Source organism: Phacochoerus africanus, chromosome 4 (genome assembly GCF_016906955.1).
Source record: "Phacochoerus africanus isolate WHEZ1 chromosome 4, ROS_Pafr_v1, whole genome shotgun sequence".
Taxonomy (NCBI): Eukaryota; Metazoa; Chordata; class Mammalia; order Artiodactyla; family Suidae; genus Phacochoerus; species Phacochoerus africanus.
Genome location: NC_062547.1, coordinates 87,337,855 through 87,364,014, shown reverse-complemented (window position 1 = coordinate 87,364,014; position 26,160 = coordinate 87,337,855). Strand labels below are relative to the sequence as shown.

General features: G+C 46.2%; 1 protein-coding gene across 6 annotated transcripts in view; it reads left to right on the top strand.

Annotated features, from left to right (window-relative positions):
* Nucleotides 1-23,096, top strand: part of LHFPL2 (LHFPL tetraspan subfamily member 2) — a 176,672-nt gene extending 153,576 nt beyond the window's left edge. For 5 of the 6 annotated variants that reach the window (XM_047778165.1, XM_047778166.1, XM_047778167.1 and 2 more), the window contains one exon: nt 18,718-21,000. In XM_047778165.1, coding sequence (XP_047634121.1) covers nt 18,718-18,974 — 257 coding nt within the window. In that variant the 3' untranslated portion in view covers nt 18,975-21,000. Of the gene's footprint in view, nt 1-18,717 lie in introns of all 6 variants that reach the window. The other variant, XM_047778170.1, reaches the window with a different exon arrangement.
* Nucleotides 23,097-26,160: the final 3,064 nt, after the last annotated feature.

Below are 26,160 nucleotides of genomic sequence, written 5' to 3'. Positions count from 1 at the left end.
TGGAGAGGAGAGAAGTAAGAACAGAGCTTGGGAAGCATAGGGAGAAGGCAAGAGATGCTTGCCTCTTCCAGAAGCCTGGCCCCATTTGATACCTGAGAAATTCACCTGGCTCTCTCTGAGAAGGCGATGTGACCTTGGTTGCCCAACTTCAAAATGCCTTCAAAGAAAAGGCATGAGGAAAGTAAAGGGAGCACCCCTGCTCCTCCTTCTTAGAACAAGGCACCAGAAGCTTCCAGCTTGTCCAGAGGAGGCGCCAGATTCCTGGCCTTCCACACGGTCCCTCCACCAGAAGTCAGGCCTAGCAGTTCTCTGTCTGCATCCATTTAAGAGTACTGCTGATGATGACAATTTACCAATTCCTCGTTGAGGAAAACTAAAGAATGCAGAGATATTAAAAGGCGGGCCAGAATTAAATTTCAATTCAAGGAGCTTTCATTTGATGCCCACTAAGTGCAACGGCCTTAGACTCAGGTCTACAACTTCCTGAGTTTCTGCTCACTAGCCATTTCAGAGAGCCACTGCCTCAGAAGCTGCCTCCTAGAGAAGAAGGGGGGAAAATGTATCATATATAAAGGGAACAAAAGAATTCAACTGTATCATTAGAGGAAAAACTACTGCCTAAGAGCAAGTGGACCAAGAAGGTATTAATTTGAGTAAATCTACAGACAGAGCTCTCTTAAAGAATCAGTTGGAAAATGTAGAAGGAAATTGCAAACTCTTAAAATTTAGATGTAATTTGCAATTGATATGCAAATAAAAAGTGTTTTGCTATGGTAACCACTTAATTGCAGACATAAATTATCATGGAGCCATGGGTGATCTATGTTCAAATTCCAGTAAAAAATAATTGCTTAAGTATGGCTCTGAGTATTTACACAGGCAGTTCAAGGCCTTCTGTTTTAAGAGCTTAATGCAGTGGTGGTATTCTTCTAAGCTGTCACATCACTTCAGAAGTAATCTGTGTCTCCTATGAAGAACTACACTTCACAACATTGTAAATTAACTATAATTCAATTAAAAAAAAAACTGCACTAACCAGCCATAAATATGAGTTCATTTGTTGTATAGAGGCTTCCCAATGGCTTTATTACATGGCCTACAACCTCTTTTTTAAAAAATTAGCTCCTAGTAGAGATGAAATCTAAAATAGACATATTGGAGTTCCCGTCGTGGCGCAGTGGTTAACGAATCCGACTAGGAACCATGAGGTTGCGGGTTCGGTCCCTGCCCTTGCTCAGTGGGTTAATGATCCGGTGTTGCCGTGAGCTGTGGTGTAGGTTGCAGACGTGGCTTGGATCCCGAGTTGCTGTGGCTCTGGCGTAGGCCGGTGGCTACAGCTCCGATTCAACCCCTAGCCTGGGAACCTCCATATGCCGCAGGAGCGGCCCAAGAAACAGCAGCAACAACAACAACAACAAAAAAGATAAAAGACAAAAAAAAATAAAATAAAAATAAAATAGACATATTGAGAAAATGAAGCCAGGATATAAAACTTTAAGCCAGAATATTTAGTGGCTATGTCTTTAGAGGCCAACCCCAGGGTTCTAGTGTTAAAAAGATGGCACCTACTTTGTGGCAGGAATTATTTAACATTATCTGGATCCCCAAACTTGAGCAGGCAAGAAATTATTGTCCTGAAGATTTCAGAGCTTAATAATTAAACATTTTAGGTGTCTTTTATTCTGCTATACACTGCATTTTATTTCAACAGCTTATTTTGAGTTATCAGTGTATTTTGGTTGTAGTCAAATAGGACTTCTTTCTAATCCTACATATTGGATAAATAATTTATCAAGAAATATTTTATAAATTTCTTCCAGTTGCATAGAACAGTTTAGGAGACAGCTTCTCACTTGGAATGTGAAGTAAAATTTTATCACTAACTCAATAGGGAGGAATAATCTGACTGAATTAGTTTGTTGGGATGCATTTTAACAAGTAAGAGTTAAGGCTTCGGAAACTGCCAGTGCAGTAATTTGCATATTAACGTGAATCATTGCTGAGAAAGGCTTAGAGAGGCTTCAACATGGAAGAAATTGCATCTTTCTTATGGATTGTTTCCCCCCACATATGCTGGAGGCATCTGACAATTCTTAATTGACGGTCATTAATTTTGAGTAATTAGAACAGAAACGTCCTCAAGGGGCCTTAGCAGTAAGGTCTTTTTATGACAACTATGCCCTGATTGTCTTCCAAAGAATTCTCTTTATTGCTCTGTCATCCATTCTCCCCCATTTTTCTTGCTAATTATAATTCCATGGAAGTGTTTTTAGTAGAAAACAAGTACCCTACTAGACTCCTCCAGGGAAATTGCAGAAGCATTAACACAAGCTTTAAAAAAAATTACTGACACTCAATTCTTCACTTTTCCTCTCCTTCCCCTCGGAATATCATGTTGGTTAAGAACCTCTAATGTTATTGATCATGTACCAAAATGACATGTAGCTGTAATCGGCTCTGCAAAGACACTGTGGTTATCAGCTGAAAACCCTTTTCATTACCAGTGAACCCCTTGACCTCCCATTTCTGGTCTAGCCTACAAAGCAGAGTTATTACATGTCAAAGTTGGGCCCAGTCTAGCTTGTCCATAAGCCCTTGAAACTTTAAAATGAAGTACAGTGAAAAAAAGGTTTAGATTCTGGATTCTAAGGAGACAAAGAATTCAGAGCCTCTTTATTCCGCACCGTGTTACTTGCACAGTAAACAAACAGGCTTCTTAGAAAGGTGTCCTTATTCTAAAACACATCCACACACATCCACACCCACACCCACACCCCCAGCAGCAACATCTCACCCAGTAATTAGTTCCTGCTTTCAAACAAGCACTGGTCCACTCTGCTAAGGTTTTATAGACTGAAAAAAAAAAAAAAACTTGTAAGTAAAGTTTTATTTGGGGCAAAATGAGGACTGTGGCCCGGGAGACAGCATCTCAGCTCTGAGGAAGTGCTCTGAGGAGGTAGGTGGGCAAGACAGCCACATAAGTGGTGTTGGTGTTACATACATCCAGCACACATTTTTGCAGGAGGGTTCTGCTACTTGGGGGAAAGTTACTGCTAGCCACAAAGAGCAGATGTCTCTGTTAAGGATTTTAGTGCTTTTCTAGATATGAGAAGGTACAAGAGTTTGGGCTCACAAAATCTTCTGAAAACACCTAATGCTCTGTAAGCCTATTCTGCCCGTTTTTCCAAGAGCACAGAGGGCCTCATCCATGATCTCTGCCCTGAACTCCTTTCAGGGTTTGTCGAAGGTCTGCGGCTACAGTGGCTAATGACTTAATCCTCATAGAGGCAGATGGCAAGTGACAGCTTGCAGTTGGCAGTTGCCTCCAGTCCAAGAAAAATAAGGACAATGCAGTAAGATTTCATAGCGCTAAATGTATTCAATTTCAAGAACTGCCCTGTAATCTCAGATTACATCTTTTACCCTTTTTTGTGTTCAGATACCCTTTCTTTTACGAAATGATAATGAAAGGAGATAATGGTTGTTTTTAGTGCCCTTATATTAGCAAAACAGAAAATACTGACTACCTAGTAATTTTTCTGGCTATTGCGCTAGCGTCTTAAAGTCCAAAAGCCTGGAATCTCTCTTCTAGAATATGAGCAAGGGTGTGACTTGTGGCTTTGTCACAGGTCTCTCTCTCTAGTGTGCAGAATGAAACCTGGTACACACTAAATGTCCAGTAAACATTGTTCACTGAGAAAAACAACGTCTGTGCTGTGCTCACTAATCCATGCTGGAAATCGCAAGTTTCTAGGCTTGGAAAGAGTAAAGGATTTAGCAGATGCTGCTAAGTCTCAGTCCTGGCATGTACTCTGCCCTCCTAGACAGTTAGAGCTTAAGTAATTAATGGAGCCATCATCTGAAGAACCAGTTCAGAACTGAGAAAACCGTATTCTGTCTGAGCTCTACAGAATCAATTTACATTGAAAAATTGAAAAACCTAGAGTTCCCGTTGTGGCTCAGGGGTAACAAACCCAACTAGTATCTGTGAGGACATGGGTTTGAACCCTGACCTCACTAAGTGGGTGAAGGATCCAGCAGTTCAGATCTGGCATTGCTGTGGCTGTGGCGTAGGCCGGCAGCTACAGCTCCAACTGGACCCCTCGCCTGGGAACCTCCATATGCCACAGACAAGGCCCTAAAAAGAGACACACGCGCGCGCACACACACACAGATTGAAAAATTTTCATGGGCAAAGTGATTTCAAAGGTAGTCGTTAACCAAAGAGGGCAATTCTTGGTCAAAACTCCTTGATTCATGGTATAACTAACACTTTGTTATATTCCTCATATATACATGCTGTTCGAATACCCTTGACTCTGAATGGCTCACTGGCATTTTGGTACTGAGGACAGTGGCCCGTCCTGGCATCTGGAGAAGTCAGGCAGGCTGGAATACCACTGCTAATTAGCTTTGGGGCTTGGGAGGTAAGGACCAGAGCTCTCCTTGGGTAGAAGGAAGAGCCCTGAGGACCACCGTACTGGTGTTTGCAGTTGTCAAAAGCAAGATTTCATGAGAGTCTGATGCCTTAGATTGAGAGCAACAGCCCCTGAATGTGGACACTGATATAAGCAGATCTCTTGTTTTGTTTTTGGGTTTTTTTTTTTTGGTCTTTTTTTGCCATTTCTTGGGCCGCTTCCACAGCATATGGAGATTCCTAGGCTAGGGGTCAAATTGGAGGTGTAGCCCACAGCCTATGCCAGAGCCACAGCAACGCAGGATCCGAGTTGCGTCTGCAACCTACACCACAGCTCATGGCAATGCCGGATCCTTAACCCACTGAGCAAGGGCAGGGACCGAACCCGCAACCTCATGGTTCCTAGTCGGATTCGTTAACCACTGCGCCACGACGGGAACTCCACAGATCTCTTGTTAACACAGGATGCAGGTCATGGTGCAAGGATTCAGGTTAGGAGAAGGTCAGGGCAAAGATCCCCAGCTCTGTTTTATGAATTAAGAAAGGCTACTTGGGAGCTCTCTTGTGGCACAGTGGGTTAAGGGTCCAGCAATGTCACTGCAGCAGCTGTGGTGGCTATTATGGCAAGGGTTCAGTCACTGGCCCGGGAATCTCCACACGCTGCAGGCACAGCCAAAACAAAACACAAAGAAAGACTACTTGGAGGACGCGAGATGGTTAAACCATGGCCCAGCCTGCTGGAGGAAGGATGTAATTTGGAGGTTGTCTGAGAATGCTCTCGGTGCTTGATTTTGTTTAATCGACTACAGATGTCTCTCCTGGAAAGTTCATAGGATAGGTTTTTTTGTGGGTCGTTTTGTGGACAGTGTTAGTATGGTGGATGTGCAGCTTCAGATGGTTTTCAAGCGTACAGAATCTCAGTGCAAAGACTAAAATGGAAGCAGATTAAATAGCTTACATTTTCTCCCTCTGGTCTCATGGCTTTTGTGCTTTATTTGCCATTTTTCTGTTCACACAGATCCTGCAGAAGAGAACATCATAGTGAACTTAGGCTGTTTTGATCTGTTTGTAGGTTTTCTTTCTAGAAGTTTCTTTGGCTAATGTTAGCCATTCAAGGTTGCATCTATATTGCAGTAAGGAGGCCAAGGATGCTCAGATTGTAATGGAAGAGAACGGGGTGGATGGAACTTTTTTTTGGGGGGGGGTCTTTTTGCCTTTTCTGGGGCCACTTCCCATGGCACATGGAGGTTCCCAGGCTAGGGGTCTAATCGGAGCTATAGTCGCCGGCCTACACCACAGCCACAGCAGCACAGGATCTGAGCCGCATCTGTGACCTACACCACAGCTCATGGCAACACCAGATCATTAACCCACTGAGCAAAGCCAGGGATCGAACCCTCAGCCTCACGGTTCCTATTTGGATTTGTTAACCACTGCACCATGACAGGAACTCCCTGGATGGAACTTCTTGCTGTAGGATTAGCAAATCAACTTGCCTGGCAATCAGTGAGCCTTAGTTTTTGCATAGCCTCGCTCTTCTGTGCTGCCCCCACCCCCACCCCCACCACCTCCTGCCATGCCCTTAGAGGACTCCTCTTCATCCTTGGTTGCTCTCTTACCTCTCATAGGCATAAGCAAGCCAGCTTCTGAGTACCTATCAATCTCCCCTCTTTAGCTGGACAGCTGCTTTTGTTGAGAAGCTAGTCTTCGGTTTGCAGTAAGGCAGCAGTCTGGGACAGTGGCTCTGGACTGGACTGTGAGCCACATGGCCTGGATTTGAGTCCCAGTTCCACCATGGATTAGCTGCGTGACGTCTCTTAATCCCTCAATTGACTCATGTGTCAAATGATGATATTAATACCAACCTCATAAGATTCTCTCAAGGACTAAAGGACTGAGCGCTTAGCCCATGCCTAGTATATGTAGTGCTCAGTAGGCATTAGCTGCTTCCATTGTTATAACAGTTATGATTATGATCGTTACATAGTTCTAATCACCTGTACAAACTTCCAGCTTTTGTCAAAGTATTAGTTGTGAATGTATAAAATTGGAGGAGGATGTTTATAGCTTAAACGTCATAGCATCTTTATTTGAAATCTGCCATTTTTACCACAGGAGGTCTTTCCAAAAGGTTCTTCCAAAGATGAAAAGACTAGAGAAGAAACGAGATTCAGAAGTGACATGTGAAGTTGGTCAACAACACGGTGTGTGTAGAGGACTATGTCATAGGCGGAGTGTGGATTCGAGAGGGAGATAAAAGCCAAGGAGCAGAACACAATCCTTACTGCTCTCAAGTTTATAATCAAAGGAGAATTCATCTGAGCCAAAAATACATTGAAACATCTAAGTGACCTTGGAACCAGTGCTATTCTATTATGGGACTAATGCTTTTTTTTATTATTATTACTCATTGAATTTTATTACATTTATAGTTGTACAATGATCATCACAACCCAGTTTTATAGCATTTCCACCCCAAACCCCCAGCACATCCCCTCACCCCCCAACCTCATTTGGAAACCATAAGTTTTTCAAAGTCTGTGAGTCAGTATCTACAATGCAAACAAGTTCATTGTGTCCTTTTTTTTAGATTCCACATGTCAATGATAGCATTTGATGTTGGCGTCTCATTGTCTGACTGACTTCACTTAGCATGGTAATTCCTGGGTCCACCAATGTTGCTGCAAATGCCAATACTTCTTTCCTTTTAATGGCTGAGTAATATTCCATTGTGTGTGTGCACCACATCTTTACCCACTCCTCTGTTGATGGACATTTAGGTTGTTTCCATGTCTTGGCTACTGCAAATAGTGCTGCAGTGAACATCGGAGTACATGTATCTTTTTGAGTCATGGCTTTCTCTGGAAAAATGCCCAGCAGTGGGATTCCTGGATCAAATGGTGGTTGTATTTTTAGTTTTCTGAGGAATCTCCATACTGTTTTCCACAGTGGTTGCACCAATTTACATTCCCACCAACAGTGTAATAGGATTCCCTTTTCTTCACACCCTCTCCAGCATTTATTGTTGGTAGACTTTTTGTTGATGGCCATTCTGGCTGGTATAAGGAGGTACCTCACAGTGGTTTTGATTTGCGTTTCTCTAATAATGAGTGATGTTGAACATCTTGTCATGTGTTTTTTGGCCATTCGCATGGCTTCTTTAGAGAATTGTCTGTTTAGATCTTCTGCCCATTTTTTGATTGGGTTGTTTGTTTTTTTAGTATGGAGCGGTAGGAGATGTTTATAAATTTTGGAGATTAATCCCTTGTCAGTCACTTCATTTGCAAAGATTTTCTCCCATTCTGTGGGTTGTCTTTTCGTTTTGCTTAGGGTTTCCTTTGTTGCGCAGAAACTTTTAAGTTTAATTAAGTCCCATGTGTTTATTTTTGTTTTTACTGTCATTACTCTAAGAGGTGGATCTGAGAAGACGTTGCTGTGGTTTATGTCAGAGAGTGTTTGGCCTGTGTTTTCCTCTAAGAGTTATATAGTATCTGGTCTTAACATCTCGGTCTTTAATCCATTTTGAGTTTATTTTTGTGTATGGTGTTAGGGAGTGTCCTAATTTCATTCTTTGACATGTGGCTGTCCAGTTTTCCCAGCACCACTTAGTGAAGGGGCTGTCTTTTTTCCATTATATATTTTTGCCTCCTTGGTCATAGATTAGTTGACTGTAGGTGTGTGGGCTTAATTCTGGACTTGCTATCCTGTTGCACTGATCTATATTTCTGTCTTTGTGCCAGTACCATATGGTTTTGATGACTGTAGCTTTGTTGTATAGTCTGAAGTCCAGGAGCCTGATTCCTCCAGCTCTATTTTTCCTTCTCAGGATATCTTCAGCTATTCCAGGTCTTTTGTGCTTCCAAACAAACTTTTAAATATTTTGTTCGAGTTCTGTGAAAAATGTCCTTGGTAATTTGATAGGAATTGCATTGACTCTGTAGATTGCCCTGGGTAGTATTGCCATTTTGATAATATTGACTCTTTCAATCCAAGAACATGGTATGTCTTTCCATCTATTTGTGTCATCTTTGATTTCTTTCATCAGTGTCTTATGGTTTTCAGAGTACAGATCTTTTGTCTCTTTAGGTAGGTTTATTCTTAAATATTTTATTCTTTTTGATGCAGTGGTAAATGAGATTGTTTCCCTAATTAGGGACAAATACTTTTATGTCACATGAAGATTTCTATATTTTACCATGGTTGCTTAGCCATTTACTTGTACTTTAAACTTGTTTACCCATGAAATTCTAAGTTGACTCTCTTCTTTCATAAAACAGAATGTAAGAGAACTCACTGAGCTGTGTCTTGGCGAGTGAGAATGTCCCTTCAGAGTGGCCAAGTCCCTGAACATGACGAGTATACAGGTTCATACTCTGATTTTCGGGAGGAAACCAGCTTGAGAATAGCATAGTTGAGGAATTGGATGGTCTGATATGGTGTCTTAATAATATGCCAGTTTGCTTCAGGGAAAGAGAAAACCTTACCTCCCAACAGTTGATGACTTTCACATAGCTACTGGGACTGCCAAGTCGACTCCCACCTTTCAGCATGGATGAGGACTTGGGAAGAAAGAAAAATTTAGACAGAAAAGAGAGACAGGTCTAGGGTTGTTGTATATCACTCTGGACATGAGTTGTTGTAGCACAGGGTCCCAGACTTAGAGTTAAATAACTGAATGTCTTATTCCTCTTGGAAGCAGAGAATCATTCTCTCTCACCACCACCCCCCCCAGCCACACACACACCAGGGGTAGATCTATAACCTGCTCTGAGGGCTGCTGATGGGAGTCAGTGTTTTCCTGCCTTCAGTGCTGGCACTTTCTGTCCGTCAACATTCTCCTGATGCTTTTAGACACCACCCTTCCCATGTGTGCAGAATGCCATGGTCCCTCCTTTCTCATCGCCCCCGTGCCCCTCTGCCACTTGTCATTTTCTTGATTTTCTCAGGTTTGTCCCTGCACTGCTGCTCCCCTCTTAGCTGGCATCCTGGGCACTTTCCACAGTCACCCACAGCTTGTCCTTACAGATGTCCCTGCCACAGCCAAGCATAGTTGGAAACAATTTCAGAGTTTTGAGGTTAAATGATCCTTAGATTACTAAAAACTTATTACATTTAATTGACTTACTGCTTTTCCCTATGTGATCTCCCAACAAACATCTTTTTTCTATAGCCAGAAAGGAGATTTTCAGTGCTTGTCATCAAGAAAAAGGCTAGTAAAAGGTTTGATCCTTTGGTGTGTTTCAATAGGAAGCGCTGCTGGTGTGCTGTTAGCCAAAATTGCCAACCCCTGGGATTCACATTATCGAATAAAGCTTTTCCTCCAACCACTTAAAAATGTCACCATCTCCATCAGAGCACTCTGTTTTTTCATTCATCCAACAAATATTTACTAAACACCTTTTACATGTCAGACATTGTTCTAGGCAACTGGGATACATAAAGAATAAACTCACAAAGTTTGTCCTCACAGGGTTTACATTCCAGCTGGTGGAGACAGACAGTAAACCCAACAATGATATAGGACGCTACAAAGTAATGGGAGCTATGGAAGGAAAAACACAAAAAACGGTGTAGCCACAGCAAGAGAGGTCGGATATGTTGGGGTGATAAGGGGGAACGTGACAGTTGTTAAATCAGGCAATCAGGATAGAATTCAGTGAGAAGAGATTTAACCAAAGACTTTAAGGAGATGAAGGAGTTATGGGCAATTAGGAGAAATCACTCCCCCAGCAAAGGGAACAGCTAGAAGGCAGGCCAGTAGATTTGATCAATAGAGGAAATGTGGGCTTAAAGAGAGTCCAAGATGATTCTAAGGCCTTTGACCTGAGCACGTCTAAGCAGGGAACTCTCATTTGCTGAGATGAAGCCCATGGGGCAAAGACCTTGAAGTAGGGAGGAGGAATCAGAGCTAGGTTTGGACCTAATTTTCATTATTTTGGACATAATTTTCATGATTTTATTGCGCATCCAAAGGAAGGTCTGGTAGGCAGTTTCATATGCACACCCAGAGTGCAAAGTCAGAGATCTGGATTCAGGAGAGGTCAGCCTCGAGGTGGTATTTAAAGCTGGGGGACCAAGTGTGATCAATCAGAGTGTAGAGAAGAGGACGAAGGGCTGGGCCTGGGGCTCTCCAGTGTCCAGAGACGGGAAAGGTACAGAAGCCCAGCAAAGGACACTGAGAAGGGACAGCCAGCCCGCCTTCCCACAAGGAGGCAGAACATGGCAGATGATCTAAAACTCGTGCAAGAACTGCCCCGTCTCCTGAGTTTGCCTTTAATCCAGCATGGTCAGGACTTCATTTGCTGATGGTCGCTATCACCCCAGTAAGCCTGGCATGAGCTCCGAGCTGCATCCTGGGGTGGGGATGGGACACTGGAAGCCAGTCGCTCACTTGTCTGATCTGTCCTGCTTCCTTATTAGAGGGGCTGAGGGTGGGGCGGGGTGGGGGCAGCCTCCTGGCCTTGTGCCCTGGTGAGTGGCCAGGGGGGTCATGGGGGCGGAGACTGGGGCTCAGGCTGAGCTGGGTCCCCATCCCAGTTCTGAGTCACAGGTTAGACTTGATAGCAATAAACACCACCAGGTGATTTTTTTTTTTTTTTTCCTCAGAGCTAAGTTGAATAGGAAATGGATGTTTGGTAGTTAGATGGCTTCCTGCTAGGTTCCTAGAGGAGTCAGTGGCTATTTTGAAGCCAGAAATAAGTTGAACTCTTGACCTTTGGTACCCTAGGTTAACTGTGACACACCCATCAGAGGTGTATGGTAAATGGTAAAGTAAAATTGTGCTGTGTATCAAGAAGGTTAAAGCTTTTCTGCCCTCAAGCTGCGCAGAAGCTCCTGCGAGGGGATTGCTCTATCCTGAGAGCTACGCATGAAGCCTGCCGCTTGGTAGGTAATTCAGTAAATGGAGTTGAATAAATATGGAAACTAACCTAATTGATAAAGAGCTGAAGAGGGATGTGCACAGGGCAGTGGGAACACACAGAGAATAACATTCTGGCAGGAAGTGGTGACAGATGTCACACAGAGGTGACATGTGAACAGGGGTGAGGACGGGGTATTTCCTGGTGCATGAGTGCCACCCAGGGGGTCAGCCTGAGTTGACCCCTTGTGCCAGGAGCAGTGATAGCTGTGACCAGCTGCCTTGAGTGTCGCTGGCCTGCAGGTATGTAAAGGCCCTGAAACCCTGCACCCGCCCCTCCTCCACCCTGAGGTCGCTCAGGGTGGACCTGCAGTGTGGACGCGCCTCAGGGTAACAGCCTGAGGAGCCCACATCCACTGAATGATCCTGAGTCTGCTACCCGCTGTCCACTCTCCAGAGGTATCAGGATGTTTCGAAGCTTTAGGATGAGCTTGTTACAACCTAGCGGAGGCTGAGGTTGCGTCCCTCATGGGGGCTTCTCCACAGGCTGCTGGTGACAGTAACAGAGGCCAGCCATCTCTTCCTCCCACCCTTAGAAGATTGCCTCTGCAAGGGGAGATCTAGTCAGTCTCGACCGTTGAGTCTGGAAGCCTGTCTGAAGAGGAAGCAGGAGCACAGTGTCCACAGACTCCCTTGTTCTGTACACCAGGAGCCAGCCATTAGTTCTCACACTTGTTGGGCCAGGAAAAAGGGCCTCCTCCTGGATAAGCAGTGGGTGACCCTCAAAAGGCAAGAGACCTGGAGCCCGTCCCCTTGGCCCAGCAGGTAGCGAGGGAGCGTGATGGTGTGGCAGGCCTGCAGGGAGGGAGGCGGGGGATGCCCTACAGCCGGGGAGCCCTGTCCCCCTCCCCCCAGTATCCCTGATCCTCTCCAGGCCACACAAGCTTTGTTGTACTCGGCAACTCCCAATCTTTCCAAAATGATGGGTATGGCAGGAGTGTGGAGGTTGTTTCCCCCCCCCCCCAGCTAAGGGTTTTGATTAAAACTTATATTTGATAATGTATTATTTGATTTCAGGGCAGTGGCAAGAAACGTACCTAAGACGTGTAGTTTTGTGACTGCTCTAATCACAGTCGGGGCTGACTGTTGACCAGGATGATGAGGACTTGACTTCAGGGGTGCTTCATTCTTTTTTTTTTTTTAGCACGTTCTTTGTTTTAGGCACTGGACAATCAGGGATGAGATACAGCTTGTCCCCTCTCCCTTTTGGAGCTCAGGGAGCCTGATTATTTCTGTCAAACCCAAACCACGTGTGTCAGTTGCTTATACAGACTCTAAGACTTCCTATGTCGCAGGACAGACCTGCTGGGCATCCAGGGGTCTGAAAGCTCCTTGCAGGTAGGGCAGGCATTACTAAAACAGCAGAGGGCTGTGACAGGCATTGCGTGGTGAGCGTTGGTTCTCACTTGGTCCTGAGAGAGCCAGCCCCCTGTGCTGATTAAACTGTTAGGGCTCTGTCTCCAACCTGAGGTGGCATCTGTAGGGTAGTCCAAGTGACTGATCATAGGGTCCCCAGATTAGGCTGAGTCATCCCCCACGTGCCCCCATGATGAGCCTTGCTGGCATCTGGTCCTCTAGGTACACTGGACGAGGAGGCTGTTAGCAAGAGGAAGACAAGACACAAGGGTAGGGGGGTTTCTTGGAAGGTTGTGGAAAATGGTACCTCGTCGGGTATCATCAAGTTGAGTCATGGCAGAGGTTACTGGCTCTCGGAACTGCTTGTGGTTTCTCGTAGTGATGGCTGTTTTCTTGGGCTGCTGGCCAGGATTATCCTCCCTGCTTTTCCCCTCCTCCCCCAAGCTGGGCCTATCACTGCTCAGCCAGGGACCAGGAGGAGACGCCAGGGAGAATAAAAGCAAAGGTGCACTGTGCTAGTGCCTGACCTTCTCTATCGCCCTCCAAACTGCACTAAGGCAACAGAAAGGTCCCAGAGACCACTACAGGCTGGCCTCACTTCAGGAACAGGTTGGTTGGTTGGTTTGTCTTTTTAGGGCATGGAGTTTCCCAGGTTAGGGGTCACATCGGAGCTGCAGCTGCTAGCCTACACCACAGCCACGCCCGATTGGAGCTGCGTCTCTGACCTACACCACAGTTCAGGGGAACAACGGATCCTTAACCCACTGAGTGAGGCCAGGGATCAAACCCGCAACTTCATGCTTCCTAGTCGGATTTGTTTCTGCTGCGCCACGACGGGAACTCCAGTAACTGCTTTTTTAATAGCTGCAGAGGGGAGCAGGCCGTTTTCTGGTACGGCTCTAATGTGAAACTCCATCCAGAGCACACGCAAGCTGAGAGTCCCCTGTGGACTCCATATTGAGGACCAGAAAACCCATGGCCCATTTGTGGCAGACCTGGTATATGTCTGACTATCTTGCCTGTTGTCTGGCTTGCCCCTTTAGGACGTCATGGACCTTAATTCTGTCTCCGTAGCTGGTGTCCTCAAATCCATTTGGAATTCAGGGCACGTGTTTGCTTCTAGGCCCTGGGACACACAGGCCTGGCACGGGCCATGTGACAGGAGAAGCCAGCCATCCGAGAGTCTGCAGCACCTCTCCTACCGACACGTTTCATTCCCAGTGATTGGTGTCTGCTGCCCAGGTGATCTCACTCCTTCCCCCCCGGGGCGCTCTGGTTGAGAAGTCCCGAACTGCCAGGCGTTTTCACTGACAGCAGTGATGTTTGCTGGGAGCCTCCCCTGTGGCCAGGCACTCCTCTGAGCCCTGGCTTTCAAGGAGTAAACAAAAAGGCAAAAATCCCTGCCCTCGTGGAGCTCAGTCTTGGAAGGAGCTGGATTAATAATCCAAATAACTAAATAAATAAGGTTGAACATATGAAATGGCCATTTGGGGAAGTAAAATGTAGGCAGGTATTGACAATTTTCAGACGCCTCAAAGCAGCATTCCTGTGAGTAGTCGGCGCAGAGCGGGGGAAACAGCAAGGAAGGACGATGGCAGGTAGCAGAGAGGAAGGGGGCTGACATGGTGACTAGTTGGGAGCAGAGACTGTGGATGTGGCATTTGAAGAAGGCTGAAAGGAGGGCACAGCGGGTGAGGCGCGTGACAGAAGGCCGGCCCGCGGGTGGCTGACGGGTGTGGATGGCCAGGGTGGCCACTGGAACACGCAGGGCCTCGAGGGCAGGGCGGAAAACCGAGTTTTACCCTGAGAACTGGGGAACCTTTCTTTACGGGCTTCTTTCAAGAATTTTACTAGGAGGCAAAAAGACTCTGTTGGGGTGACCATGGTGACTGCGGAACACAAGTTAGGACCCCAGAATCTCTGCTCAGGCTGCTCAGAGGCTGCGAGGGGCCCCGGAGCACTGGAGTGGCAGGACCTGGTCAGGTGTGGCCACCTGAATCACCACACTTGCTGGAATAACTCCAGTAGACGAGCCTTTTGCTGAATACCCAGAAAGATGACAAATGTTGGTTCTGGTTTGGCTCACCTGGAGGCCGGCTGTTTTCTCTCTTGCAGACAAAGGAGATCCTGAGTTTTCACGGCATTAACCACACTAAGGGCAGCTCTGGTGGTGCTGGGAGGAGAGGTCAACCAGCCAGGGCAGGCAGGCAGACGGACAGACAGTCAGTAGAGACTTCCTCCCTGACCCACCGATGCTCTGACATTCGGGAAAGGCCGCCCAGGTGGGGCACACATGCCGTGCACTGGGGCCTCCCCTATGGGCCCGTTGATGAGGGAGCTGAGGCTTTTGACAAGCTCTTAAGCATGGCTCCCTTTTATGATAAGTCTCCCTGCTATCCTTATTCACAAACTGATTGGCCTGAAGCATTCTGGAAGCTTGTCTGAGCTCTCAGCAAAGGGTTCAGCAAAGAAGTCCTGGAGTGAACGTTCCCAACTATGCCGTGAGCAGGTTGATATTAAAATAAGGAATCTAGGGACTTCCCATCTTGGTGCAGTGGTTACGAATCCGACTAGAAACCATGAGGTTGCCAGTTCGATCCCTGGCCTTGCTCAGTGGGTTAAGGATCCGGCACTGCCGTGGGCTGTGGTGTGGGTCACAGACGCTGCTTGGATCTGGCATTGCTGTGGCTGTGGCATAGGCCAGCAGCTGTAGCTCTGGTTCGACCCCTAGCCTAGGAACTTCCATATGCCGCGGGTGCAGCCCTATAAAGCAAAAATAAAATAAGGATTCTATTAGTGATTTTAAAACTGCTGGCTTCCCTGAAGGATCTGCACCATCCAGCTTAGTGTGTGCATCCTACAAGCCAGAGCCCAGCCCAGGATAACAGAGCTGCGGCGTGACAGCAAACCCTACGATGTCTCCTATCACTTGTTCCCATCAGATTAAAATGCATTAATTTTCCTAACTGGACTTGTTTAGGCCACATAGTACAAACGATGTGTGCAATTAATATTTAATTGGAGCCACAATTCAAATATAAACACACTGGTCTTTTAAAGGCAAGAGCAGCTAATAGACCCTTACCCAGAGAGTGCCCTTGAATTCTTGTGCAGGTCCCAGTGATGGTGCCTCCCAGTTTAGCTTAGGGCCTGAGGGAGGACACTCCCAGGGTCCCATGTGTGGGTGAAGTTTCCTAGGGAACAAGGTAGGGGATTTATCGGGGTTTATCACAGGCCTTAGGAATTAGCTCAGTGATCTTAGATCTCCCCAGCGGAGTAAGATCTGTTCAGATGGAGACTGTTTCACTCTCTCTGGGATGCTGAGTTGTAGCCTGGCCTCTCCTGCAATTGTTACATCTTTCAAAATATCACACACACACATACCCCCTACCTGTTTATTCGTAACTGGTAAGCTTTACACTGCTTGTGCTTAAATATGTGAGGGGTCTGCCAAAGGCTTTAACCTCTTGTCTAATGCTAGTTTATGTTCCAGTTTTATTGCTGTTAGGGACATAGAAGGTACTCTTTATAGACTATAATACTCACCACCACCACCTTAGGGTTTTAGCCCATTTTATAGGTGAGGAATCATCCTCAGGTTAAAAGACTTTTCTAAGGTCTCCCAGCTCAAAGATGGCAGAGCTTGGAGTCAAACCTCTATCTTATTGGAAACTTAGAGCTCTTAACTACTGACTGACCTCCAGGGAGTCTTTGCCATGGTCCATTATCTTGCTGGTGTGTATCCCAGCCTCCCACAGGGACTCTAGGGGCTTTTCTGCTATGTGATTTCTAGCCTTTGAATTGACTGCAGACATCCAGAGGGGTCTGCTGGGCCAGGACTGTGCATATTGCCAGAGCACTGGTTACATCCTTACGGCTGCCTGACCCTTGGGGGGCTCTGCTCCACGCTCCCATGACTCGGAGAGCATCTCTCCAGGACGTGTCCTTTCACTTCCGCCTCCCAACACAGGATGGCATTTCCCTAGCAGCGCATCACTGTCTCCCAGCTCCAGCACGCCCACCTCTGGAAAAATAAGGGCTGCAGGGTTAGAAAGTCATCTTTTGTGAATCACCGCCTTCAGACCACGAGCGTGACTATATGAATGGATTCTCTCTATTCTAGCCCTGCCCCAAGCCTTCCGAGAACAGGGGGTTAATTTGGGATGTAGGGACAGTCGGATCCCAAAGCCCCCCCCTCCCCCCGCCCCAAGTAGTGAACTGCTATGGTCACGGTGAGAAGATGCTATCCTGGGGTGAAGACAGCCTGATGGCAGCTGTGATCTGTGGTTTGAAACAGTGTCCCCCATCTTCCTTCGAGACTCATACGACCACAAATTCAGTAATGTTCTTGTCAGCAAGTTGCTATAAATGACTAGGCAGCTTTGGTGTGGTAAACCCAGGGAATTTCAGTCGAGGTAGGAAAAGAGAATTTGGAGTCAAACTTATATTAAGAGGGTAGAACTGCTATTCCAACGTATCTTAAAAACAGAGTTTTTTTAAATGAACTGGCAATCTTGATTATGTTGGTATCATTTTAAAAAACACCGCTTATTTTTTTCTTGCTACATAGAATAAAGCCATCCTTTCTCCCAAAAGTTTTGTTGGGTAAGATTTGGGGTCCTTCAGTTGCCTCTGGCATCTTGAGATCTGGACGTCCTTACAAGCAGCTACTGCTGTGTGATGGGGAGGCAGGCAAGGCACTCACTTTCTTTTTCTTTCTTTCTTTTGGCCATCCCTAGGCACGTGGAGTTCCGGGGCCAGGAATCAGATCCAAGCCGCAGTTGTGACCTTTGCTGCCGCTGTAGCAATGCCAGATCCTGTAACACTCTGGGTTGGGCTGCTAATTGAACCTAGGTGTCAGCCCTCCAGAGATTAAATCAAGCGGGAACTCCAAGCTCCTGTAAGCACGGAGCAGACACCTGAAGGTGACTGCTGCCTCCCATGTTATGCCTCACTTTCCTTGCCTTAGTCCTGGCCCTGGAGTAGTTCCTGACCACCCCCTCCCCCGCCCCCAGCCCAGGCTGGCAGGGAAAAAAGCCTCTCCGTGACAGAGTGAGCAGTAAAGCTATACAGAGGAGAAAAACAGACCTTTGGTATGACAGGATGGTGCACTCAGCAAAATGGAAACAGGGCTTATTTGTGTCTATTCATAGCTGAGTTTGCTTAAAAGCAATCAGACAAGGAGTTCCCTGGTGGCTCAGCAGGTTAAGAATCCCGTGTTGTCACTGCTGTGGTATAGGTTTGATCCCTGGCCCAGGAAGTTTTGCATGCCATGGGTGTGGCCAAAAAAAAAAAAAAAAAAAGGCAATCAGACAAGAATTGCTTACGAAGTTTGCATATACTTTCTAAATGTATACGTAACCGTAGAAATCCCTGTCCCACGTATGCAGGCTGTTGCTGGTGAGTGCCAGTGCTCCTCATGGACTTAGATTTAAAGCCTGACACTCAGGTTAAGATCTGGGCTCTCTTGCATTTAACCGTGGTTTTATGTGAATTCCCTTAGACCAGAGGTTGACAAACTTTTTCAGCCAAAGGCCAGATAGTAAATATTGGAGATTTTTCAGGCCATAGGGTCCCCAGCAACTCTGCCCTGTTCCATTTCAGCACAGAAGCAGCCGCAGGCAGTCCATAAATGAATGGGCATAGCCGTGTGCCAACAAAACTTCATTTACAAAAACAAGCCTCTGCTTGACCTCTGGGCCTCGGGTTGCCAACCTCTGCCTTAAACCAAAAGGGAAATGCTCGCTGCACTAAGAACCCTGTGACAAGAAATAGTACCAAGGTTACCTGCTTTTCCAGAAGAGAAATTATTAGTAGGTTCACAGTCCAACCTGTTTCGCATCCAGTGCTCTTCTTGAGCAGGTCAGACTAGTTGCATCCAGCGGTCCCCGACACTTGCTACTGCAGAGCGGATGCCATAGCCCAGAGCAGGCGAATCAAGTCACAGTGACTCAGATCGGTACAGTCCCTCACTGGGCATTGCAGAGCCAAGGGGTTTTCACCTGTTCCTTCTTCTGCCCCGCAGGCCTGTTCCTCATCCTCGGCCTGATCCTCTACCCCGCTGGCTGGGGCTGCCAGAAAGCCATAGGCTACTGCGGACACTATGCATCGGCCTACAAACCTGGAGACTGCTCCCTGGGCTGGGCCTTCTACACCGCCATCGGGGGCACCGTGCTCACCTTCGTCTGTGCCGTCTTCTCCGCACAGGCAGAAATTGCCACCTCCAGCGACAAAGTACAAGAAGAAATCGAAGAGGGGAAAAACCTCATCTGCCTCCTTTAGTGTGGGCAAGACACTAATGCTGTTTGCTTGCTCGTGTGACTTTGTGAAACAGTTCACGTTTGGTTTCCTCGTTTGAGTCAAGTGAAGAAGAACTAGCCTTTACCTACCAAAGCCACATTCCACAGCCCTGCGCCTTAACAGGACCCACGACAGGCAGCATCCAGCTGAGCAGAGGACGGCACGCGAGGGCCTCAGTGCAAATTCCAAGAGAGGGCGGATGAAAAGGACATAAACCCTGACCCATCGTCAAGTCCTGCCGGACTCCGTCTTGCCCGAGGCTCAGTGAAGGATGATGATCTAAACCATTGCAGCCGCAGTTTCTCTGGGAACAGAAGAGACTATGAGCCAGATTCGCAGGCTGTTTAGAGCGGTGTTTCTGCACAGGTTGGGAGCATCTCTCCCTCAGTGTGAGGTTTGGGGGCTGGTGTTTCTGTTTCCTCCTGGTCCTTTCCAACTGTCTCAGGCGGAGGCTGCAAGGAAGAGCACACCCTGATGGGCGCGAGGCTGTGGGCACAGCACGACCCTGTCTCTTGCTGAGCTGGCCAAACAGGTCCGCAGCGACAGTGTGGAGTTCTGTGGTGGGACCTACCCTGGGCGGAATTCCAGAGTAAGGTGGCTCCACCGAGCTGTCCCTCCAAGATTTTAGGAAGTTGAGCAAAGAAAGAATAAGGACCTGTCCGATCATGAGAATCAAAGCCCCAGATCCTGCCAGTGAAGGCAAGTTGGTTCCCCTTCCTGGCGGCCAGGCCCGGGCTCCTCTTCCCCCTGAGATCACATGGTTTTCTTCTACGGTTAGGACTGCACTTTGGCTGCCAAAGGAAACCTCACTCTGCTTCCTCGTTGCAGGGACAGAGGTCCCCAGGCCAGCTGTGGCTCCTTCCCAGGTTGACTGGGCACGCCGGCCAGAGTGGCAGCCTCTGCCAGGAGACCTTTTCCCACTGTGGTGACCGTGCTGGGGTCAGCGCTCTTCTACCCCCAGCGGCGGCAGAACGAGTGACATTCTGTGCAGAAAAAGGGAGCTGGTCATGAGGTGAGGTTTTTCTAGTTACGAGTGTTGATCCTGCCAGCAAACTGTGTAATGATACCATTGAATTGCTCTAACGGGTGAGTTACATCAAAGGCTGCATTCTCAGGAAAGCACAGAGTAGAAAGCTCACGCACAAATGAGAGCTAGACCAGCTCAGAGCACCCGCCTGCACCTGTTTACAAACAGAGCGGAACGCCACTATTAAAATGGATTCAGGGGCCTTTAGTCTAATTTCTATGCATTACCCATATAATTGATTCAGGAAAATGGTATTAGCCGTCACTTCAGATTTACGCTGGACTGATCCAAGCGACCAAAAACAACCTAGTCTGGCCGTAGCTGAGCTTCATTCAGCATTGCAGGATAGAGAAATCGCCCACTGCAACCGCAGCAGGTGGGGTGGACCTGCCAGATTTTTGGAAGGATTAGAAGTATAAGTCCCTTTGGGCTTACGAATCTGCTTACTTGAGGGCTTGCTTTGTTTTGAAAATTTAACAGATAATTACAAACCTTGTTTGGGCAAAGTACTAGGTGCTAAGTGCCACCAGGCATAGTACCCTGATTCAGACTTTACAGCCCTGCCCTGAGTGAATCATCTTACAGCTCAGTGCGTTTAAAACCAGACCTTGCTACAGAACAGCTAATTGCTTTATATGTTCATGGAATGGAGCAACTGAGTTTTACTCCATCTGGCCTCGGGCCCGTGCCAGAAACCATTTTATCTCGCAGATTAAGGGGTGGGGGCGTGGAACAAGGTCTTTATGAGTTCACCATCCTTAGACCAAAGTTCAGAATAAGCCAATCTATGACTTTTTTTGAAAAGGGGTAACTTTGTAGCCCCCATGGCAGCCTGCGCTAAGGGCTCAGGAAACCCCGTACAGAAATGAATCACAGCAGCCAATGGACAGGGTTCCTGTCTGTCTGTGTATTAATATATGCTAACCAAGGCCTGATGCCATGTAGTAGTTACTTTTTAACCCTTGGCAATAATTTTCATTTTTTAAAAAAAAGAAAAGCAATTCCTGGTGTTCTCATCGTGGCTACAGTTAACAAACCCGACTAGCATCCATGAGGATGAGGGTTCGATCCCTAGCCTCGCTCAGTGGGCTGAGGATCCAGCGTTGCCAGGAGCTGTGGTGTGGGTCGCAGATGTGGCTCGGATCCCGCGTGGCTGTGGCTCTGGCCTAGGCTGGAGAGGATAGCTCCAACTCGACCCCAGCCTGGGAACCTCCATCTGTCCTAGGATGTGGGTGGGGCCCTCAAAAGGAAAAAAAAAAAAAAAACAAAGCAAATTGCCTTCATCAGGCAATCTTGATAAAAAAAACCCAATATTGTCTTAAATTTATCATGAGATGATTCACTCTACTTTTCCGTCTACATAAGATCAAGAATCCATTTTCTAACACTCCCTGGACACTTGCACTCTCCTCACAGGCAAGTCAGAGGCCTAGAGGATTCTCTCGGCGTGTCTGTTGTCTTTATCCTTATGTCATTCTGATAACGAAAGTCCTAAGTGAAAATGTGACCTCTCTTGGCCTGAAGAAAGTCACTCGACAGCGTTTAACTTCATTAGTCTGAATGCTACAGACCGGGGTTGGGGGTGGGGGGGAACACATGCACACAAAACCCCAAACCTCTAAAAACTTCTCAAACACTGATTTATTGGGCAGAGCAGAAATGGAATTTCTCTAGCGGAGAAAGAGTGAAAGGTAATGTCGGGCTTTTAAACCTTTAGTCCATCGAGCCCGGCTCGGCCGGGGTAAGTGGAATGTCAGAAATAAGCTGGTCTGGACAAAAACTGCAGGGCTGTTTAAAAACCACTGACGAGGAGGAATGTGTTAGAAAGAAATAGATTAAAAGCCATTAGGCTGCTTGTCGACCCACACCTATTTTTCTAATAAATTTCTATCAATCATGTCATCGCCTCAGTCTAAAAATCTACTATACCTGGACCATTACTACCACACGAAAAAGTCTTATTTATTTTTACCTGCATTTGCGCTAAAAGTTTGGCCAGGGGCTGGGCTTCTCCAGGACCTCCATCCAAGAAGACAGAGATGTTTGGATTCTGTGGATTCTTTAAACCTGTGTGCTGATTCAACAACGTTACGTTACTTGTGTAAGGGTTTGTGTGTAGTTATCAAACATCTGTGGTGTACGGATCTTTGTGAAACATGTATTCTGTAAAGTGCCATAGTCTTTTTTTATGTGTAGCATATTTAAAAAATATCTATGTATATTATACATACACAAGTCTGTGTGAAAGATGTGCAATAACAAAGGTGTATGTATGTTTTTTTGGAAACTGGACAGAAGTCGGAACAGAGATTGGTTCTGTTTTGGCAAAGGAGAGTTTCAACCGTTTGCCTTCATGGCCTAGTCATTAACCCATAACAATTTTAATGCTACACAAACCTATGTGAAGACAAGACTGGTGTGGACTTCTTTTTTCCTGGGTCTAAATTAAAATAATCACTAGATTTATGTGAACGTGAAGCCAGCACGCCAGGCCCAGTTAATGCTAGTCTTTCATGTGAAATGTGAAGCTGCCACGTTGCCTCTTTCTGTTCGTGTGATACCTGGGAGCTGGTACATAATCACTAAGGAGCTATTTGCTAACATGCTTTGATAGACCACGTTGATGCTAGACCACTATCTAAGGGCTAATCTCCCCCCTCCTTAGCCATAAGAGTCTGGCCTAGGACAGACCTCTCTGTGCAATAACATGTGGCCACTGGAAATCCCTGGCCTGCATTTGTATGGGGGCAGCAGTGACTCCCAAGGGCCAAAAGAGTTAAAGGCACAACTGGGATTTCTTCTGAGACTGTGGTGAGACTCCTTCCAAGGCTGGGGGGTCACGAGGTGCTCTGCAGGAACTCAGCACCAGTTGATAGTCAACAGCCACTTGAGCCAAATAGAAAATGGTATGACCGCTGATGGACTCCATTTGAGCCTTCAAATTTGTGGTTATCCTCTTATATTGTAAACGAATACATTGTTTGTCTAGCATTGATTAGGTTCCTGTGCATATGTATTTTCACCACATGCTCCCTTCCCCTCCCCAGATACGAATTAAACCCGATTTTGCAAACGCGTCCTGATTCTTGCAAGTCTCGGTATTTTGGTTTCCATGTGATGTGTACAATTTGACCAAGAAAACATCCATCAAATTTTAAACACTAACTTATTTGTAATACTGATGACAAGAAAAAGAGTCAGGTATTTGAACTATACCTTTCACTACTAACATATGTATACATCTACCTTAGGTTTGCTTTAACTTTGAGAGATGTATGTATTTCTTTCTTGGAGAAGCATTAATGTAATTTTAAATTGGGGGCGGGGGGGAACCCTCTCAAATTCTATACAAGAAAAATGGAGATGCTTCCCAGTGGTCAAAAGGCTTATGTACATCATGTAAAGAAGCACGTACCACAGCAAGGGACGAGTCAACTGAAGGACACAGCCTCCTCTTCCAACACAAACACCAAAATCAAAAGCCAGTCATGGAGCAGTGCCACATCTACATTTCCTGAAGGTAATCCTGCCCATAAAAAGCCCCATCTAGAAGCAGAATTCTAATTCATAAACTCAAAGAAGGCACTAGCAGCCCTTCTTATAAACTCGTATTCATTTCTCCATATCGCATGTTCGCTTAGAATAAAAATAGCTATTTCTTTTCCCAATCCAGGGCCTGTGACAGCTGAAACTACATGCTTTCACCTCTAAACATACCTGACACGTGCCAGATTTCTAATAGGAATCAAAATTAAAAGCTGAAAAAATTAACTCAATCAAAAAAGGCAAAACATCATCAAATTAAGATCTAAGTAACACAGCTTTTTCAGCTATTACTACATCGTTCTCAAAAGTTAATCCCCAAGAGAAAGGACCCTGGCTTTAAATTTCAGCAGAGGCTGGGGGACCCTCACGTGTGCTTCCCATCTCACCCTTAGTTTTTAACTTAGCAGTTTTGCTACTGGATCAACTTTCCATGATTGAGCTGGCTGGAAGATACTGCATTCAACACACTCCTAGCTCTCCTTAAAGTGTTTGCTTAACATAAGATCACTTAATAACAGTCTTGACTGTCCTGGACAGTTCCTTTAAGTGGATTAGTTTAGTAGTTTCTAGTAATATAGTACCTTTTAAAACTCCCAGACACTAGGAGTACCCACTGTGGCACAGCAGAAATGAATCCGACTAGGAACCATGAGGTTTTGGGTTCGATCCCTGGCCTCACTCAGTGGGTTAAGCGTTGCCATGAGCTGTGATGTAGACACAGACGCGGCTCGGATCTGGCATTGCTGTGGCTGTGGTGTAGGCCGGCACCTGCTATTCGCCCCTAGCCTAGGAACTTCCGTATGCTGCGGGCACAGCCCTCAAAAAAAAAAAAGAAAAAAGACAACAACAACAAAAACTCCCGAACACTAAAGGGTAAGAGCATCAAAGCAAACCTTTAGCCTACTCTCCAAAAAGCAGCCAGAACCAGTAACTGTCTTTATTTCAGGGTCCTATCAGCTGCTTGGTCATGGGGCTGGGGCCGCCCCCTGCTGCTCCCGCTATCTCCTTCCCTGCAGCGTCCTTCTCACCCTCAAGAGAGCTGCTAGATAAGTCTTGAACTGGTCATTTTGCTTAGATGCACAGGATGTACATAAAAGCAGAAATAAATAAGAGGAAATAGTAAAACCACGCGGAAAAGAAAAATCCATCAAAAAACTTGTAGCTATTAGCAGATCCTTGGCGTTTTATAGCCACATATCCTGAAAAATCTATTATCTACAGGCAGGTAGTCCACCACGTACCTGTCTGCTTGGGAGAAACCACTAAGATGTATTCTCAAGAGAAAGCACACCTGGGCAGGAGATCGTGAAGACAGTGAGATGATGCTGGGGAGAAAGGAGGGACAGCTCAGGGACTAATGAGAAGCAGTTGGGGGAGGAGGAGAACAAGTCCGGGATGACCCTCCGCTACTTAGTCTGGGCACTGGGTAGGAAGTGGCGCCATGACCTAGATCAGAAATGCAGCAGAAGCAGAAATGGTGATGGGGGTGAAGGCTCAGCTTAGGCTGCCAACAGAGAAGTCCTGTGTGCAGCTAGGGATACTATGGACAGAAGATCGGGTTGGAGATTGAGATTTGAGAGTCTTTAATACCCAGAGACAGATAATGAGAACTTTTAATAACTATTAGGCACTTTCCATGTGCAGCTACTCATACAATTCATTTATTCATCAAAAAGCCCTAGGACTGGAAACTCTTATTATCCTTATTTTATAGATGTATTAACTGACCCCGAAGTACCTTTACTGAGGTTAACATGCCCCGAATTAAAACACTAAGTGGCAAAGCCAAAGGTCAGATGGAAGTTTGACACCAAAGTCTGCATTCACAACAGCTGTCGTTTCCTTTTACCTCGACTGGATAGGGTGAGAGGCGGGGGACACCAACATCTCTGCTGAGTGGACTCTTAGACTAGCATCCAAATTTAAGTCCAAAAAAGCCACACCATAATGTAACTGAAGAAAACACTGCTGCCTTTCAGGAAGAGAGAAAAAAAAAAAAAAAAACAGTAATTTTCCATACTTTTAAAGATGACAACATATGTCTCAATTTGCTCAATCCCGAAAACAGACACTAAAAATCCATCAGGTATATGACAGAGGTAAAAAAAAAATGACAGTTTTTATTGCTTTCTTATAAATAACCTCTCCTTCAGGATAGACAGCTGTCATGATTCATAAGAGGCCTATTTGTTCGCAGTTAACCTAGTAAGTAAATAAGGATTTGTCTTCAACCGGGGTCTCTTCAACACACACCCTGACGCCAGAGGCCGTCGGGGAGGTTAGCACTGCTGTGAAGAGCAGGCAGCAGGTACTTACCCACTGGCTGTGGAGCTAGGGCTTGGTCTGGAGATTTCGAAAGTACACATTGTAGTTTTTTTCTTGATTACTGAATTTTTTCCTAGGGTCCACTGTCCCTAAAGGATGGAAATCAATTACTGGAAATGTGGGAGGATGGAGCGAGAACAGAGGATTGGAGAGAGGTGGCGCCATGTGGCAGAAGCAACCTCATACTTGACAAGAGTCAGGGGACATGGGTCTAGCTGTCCCTCCCTTGCCCACCCCTACCACTCACAAAGTGACTGGGATAATTGCCTA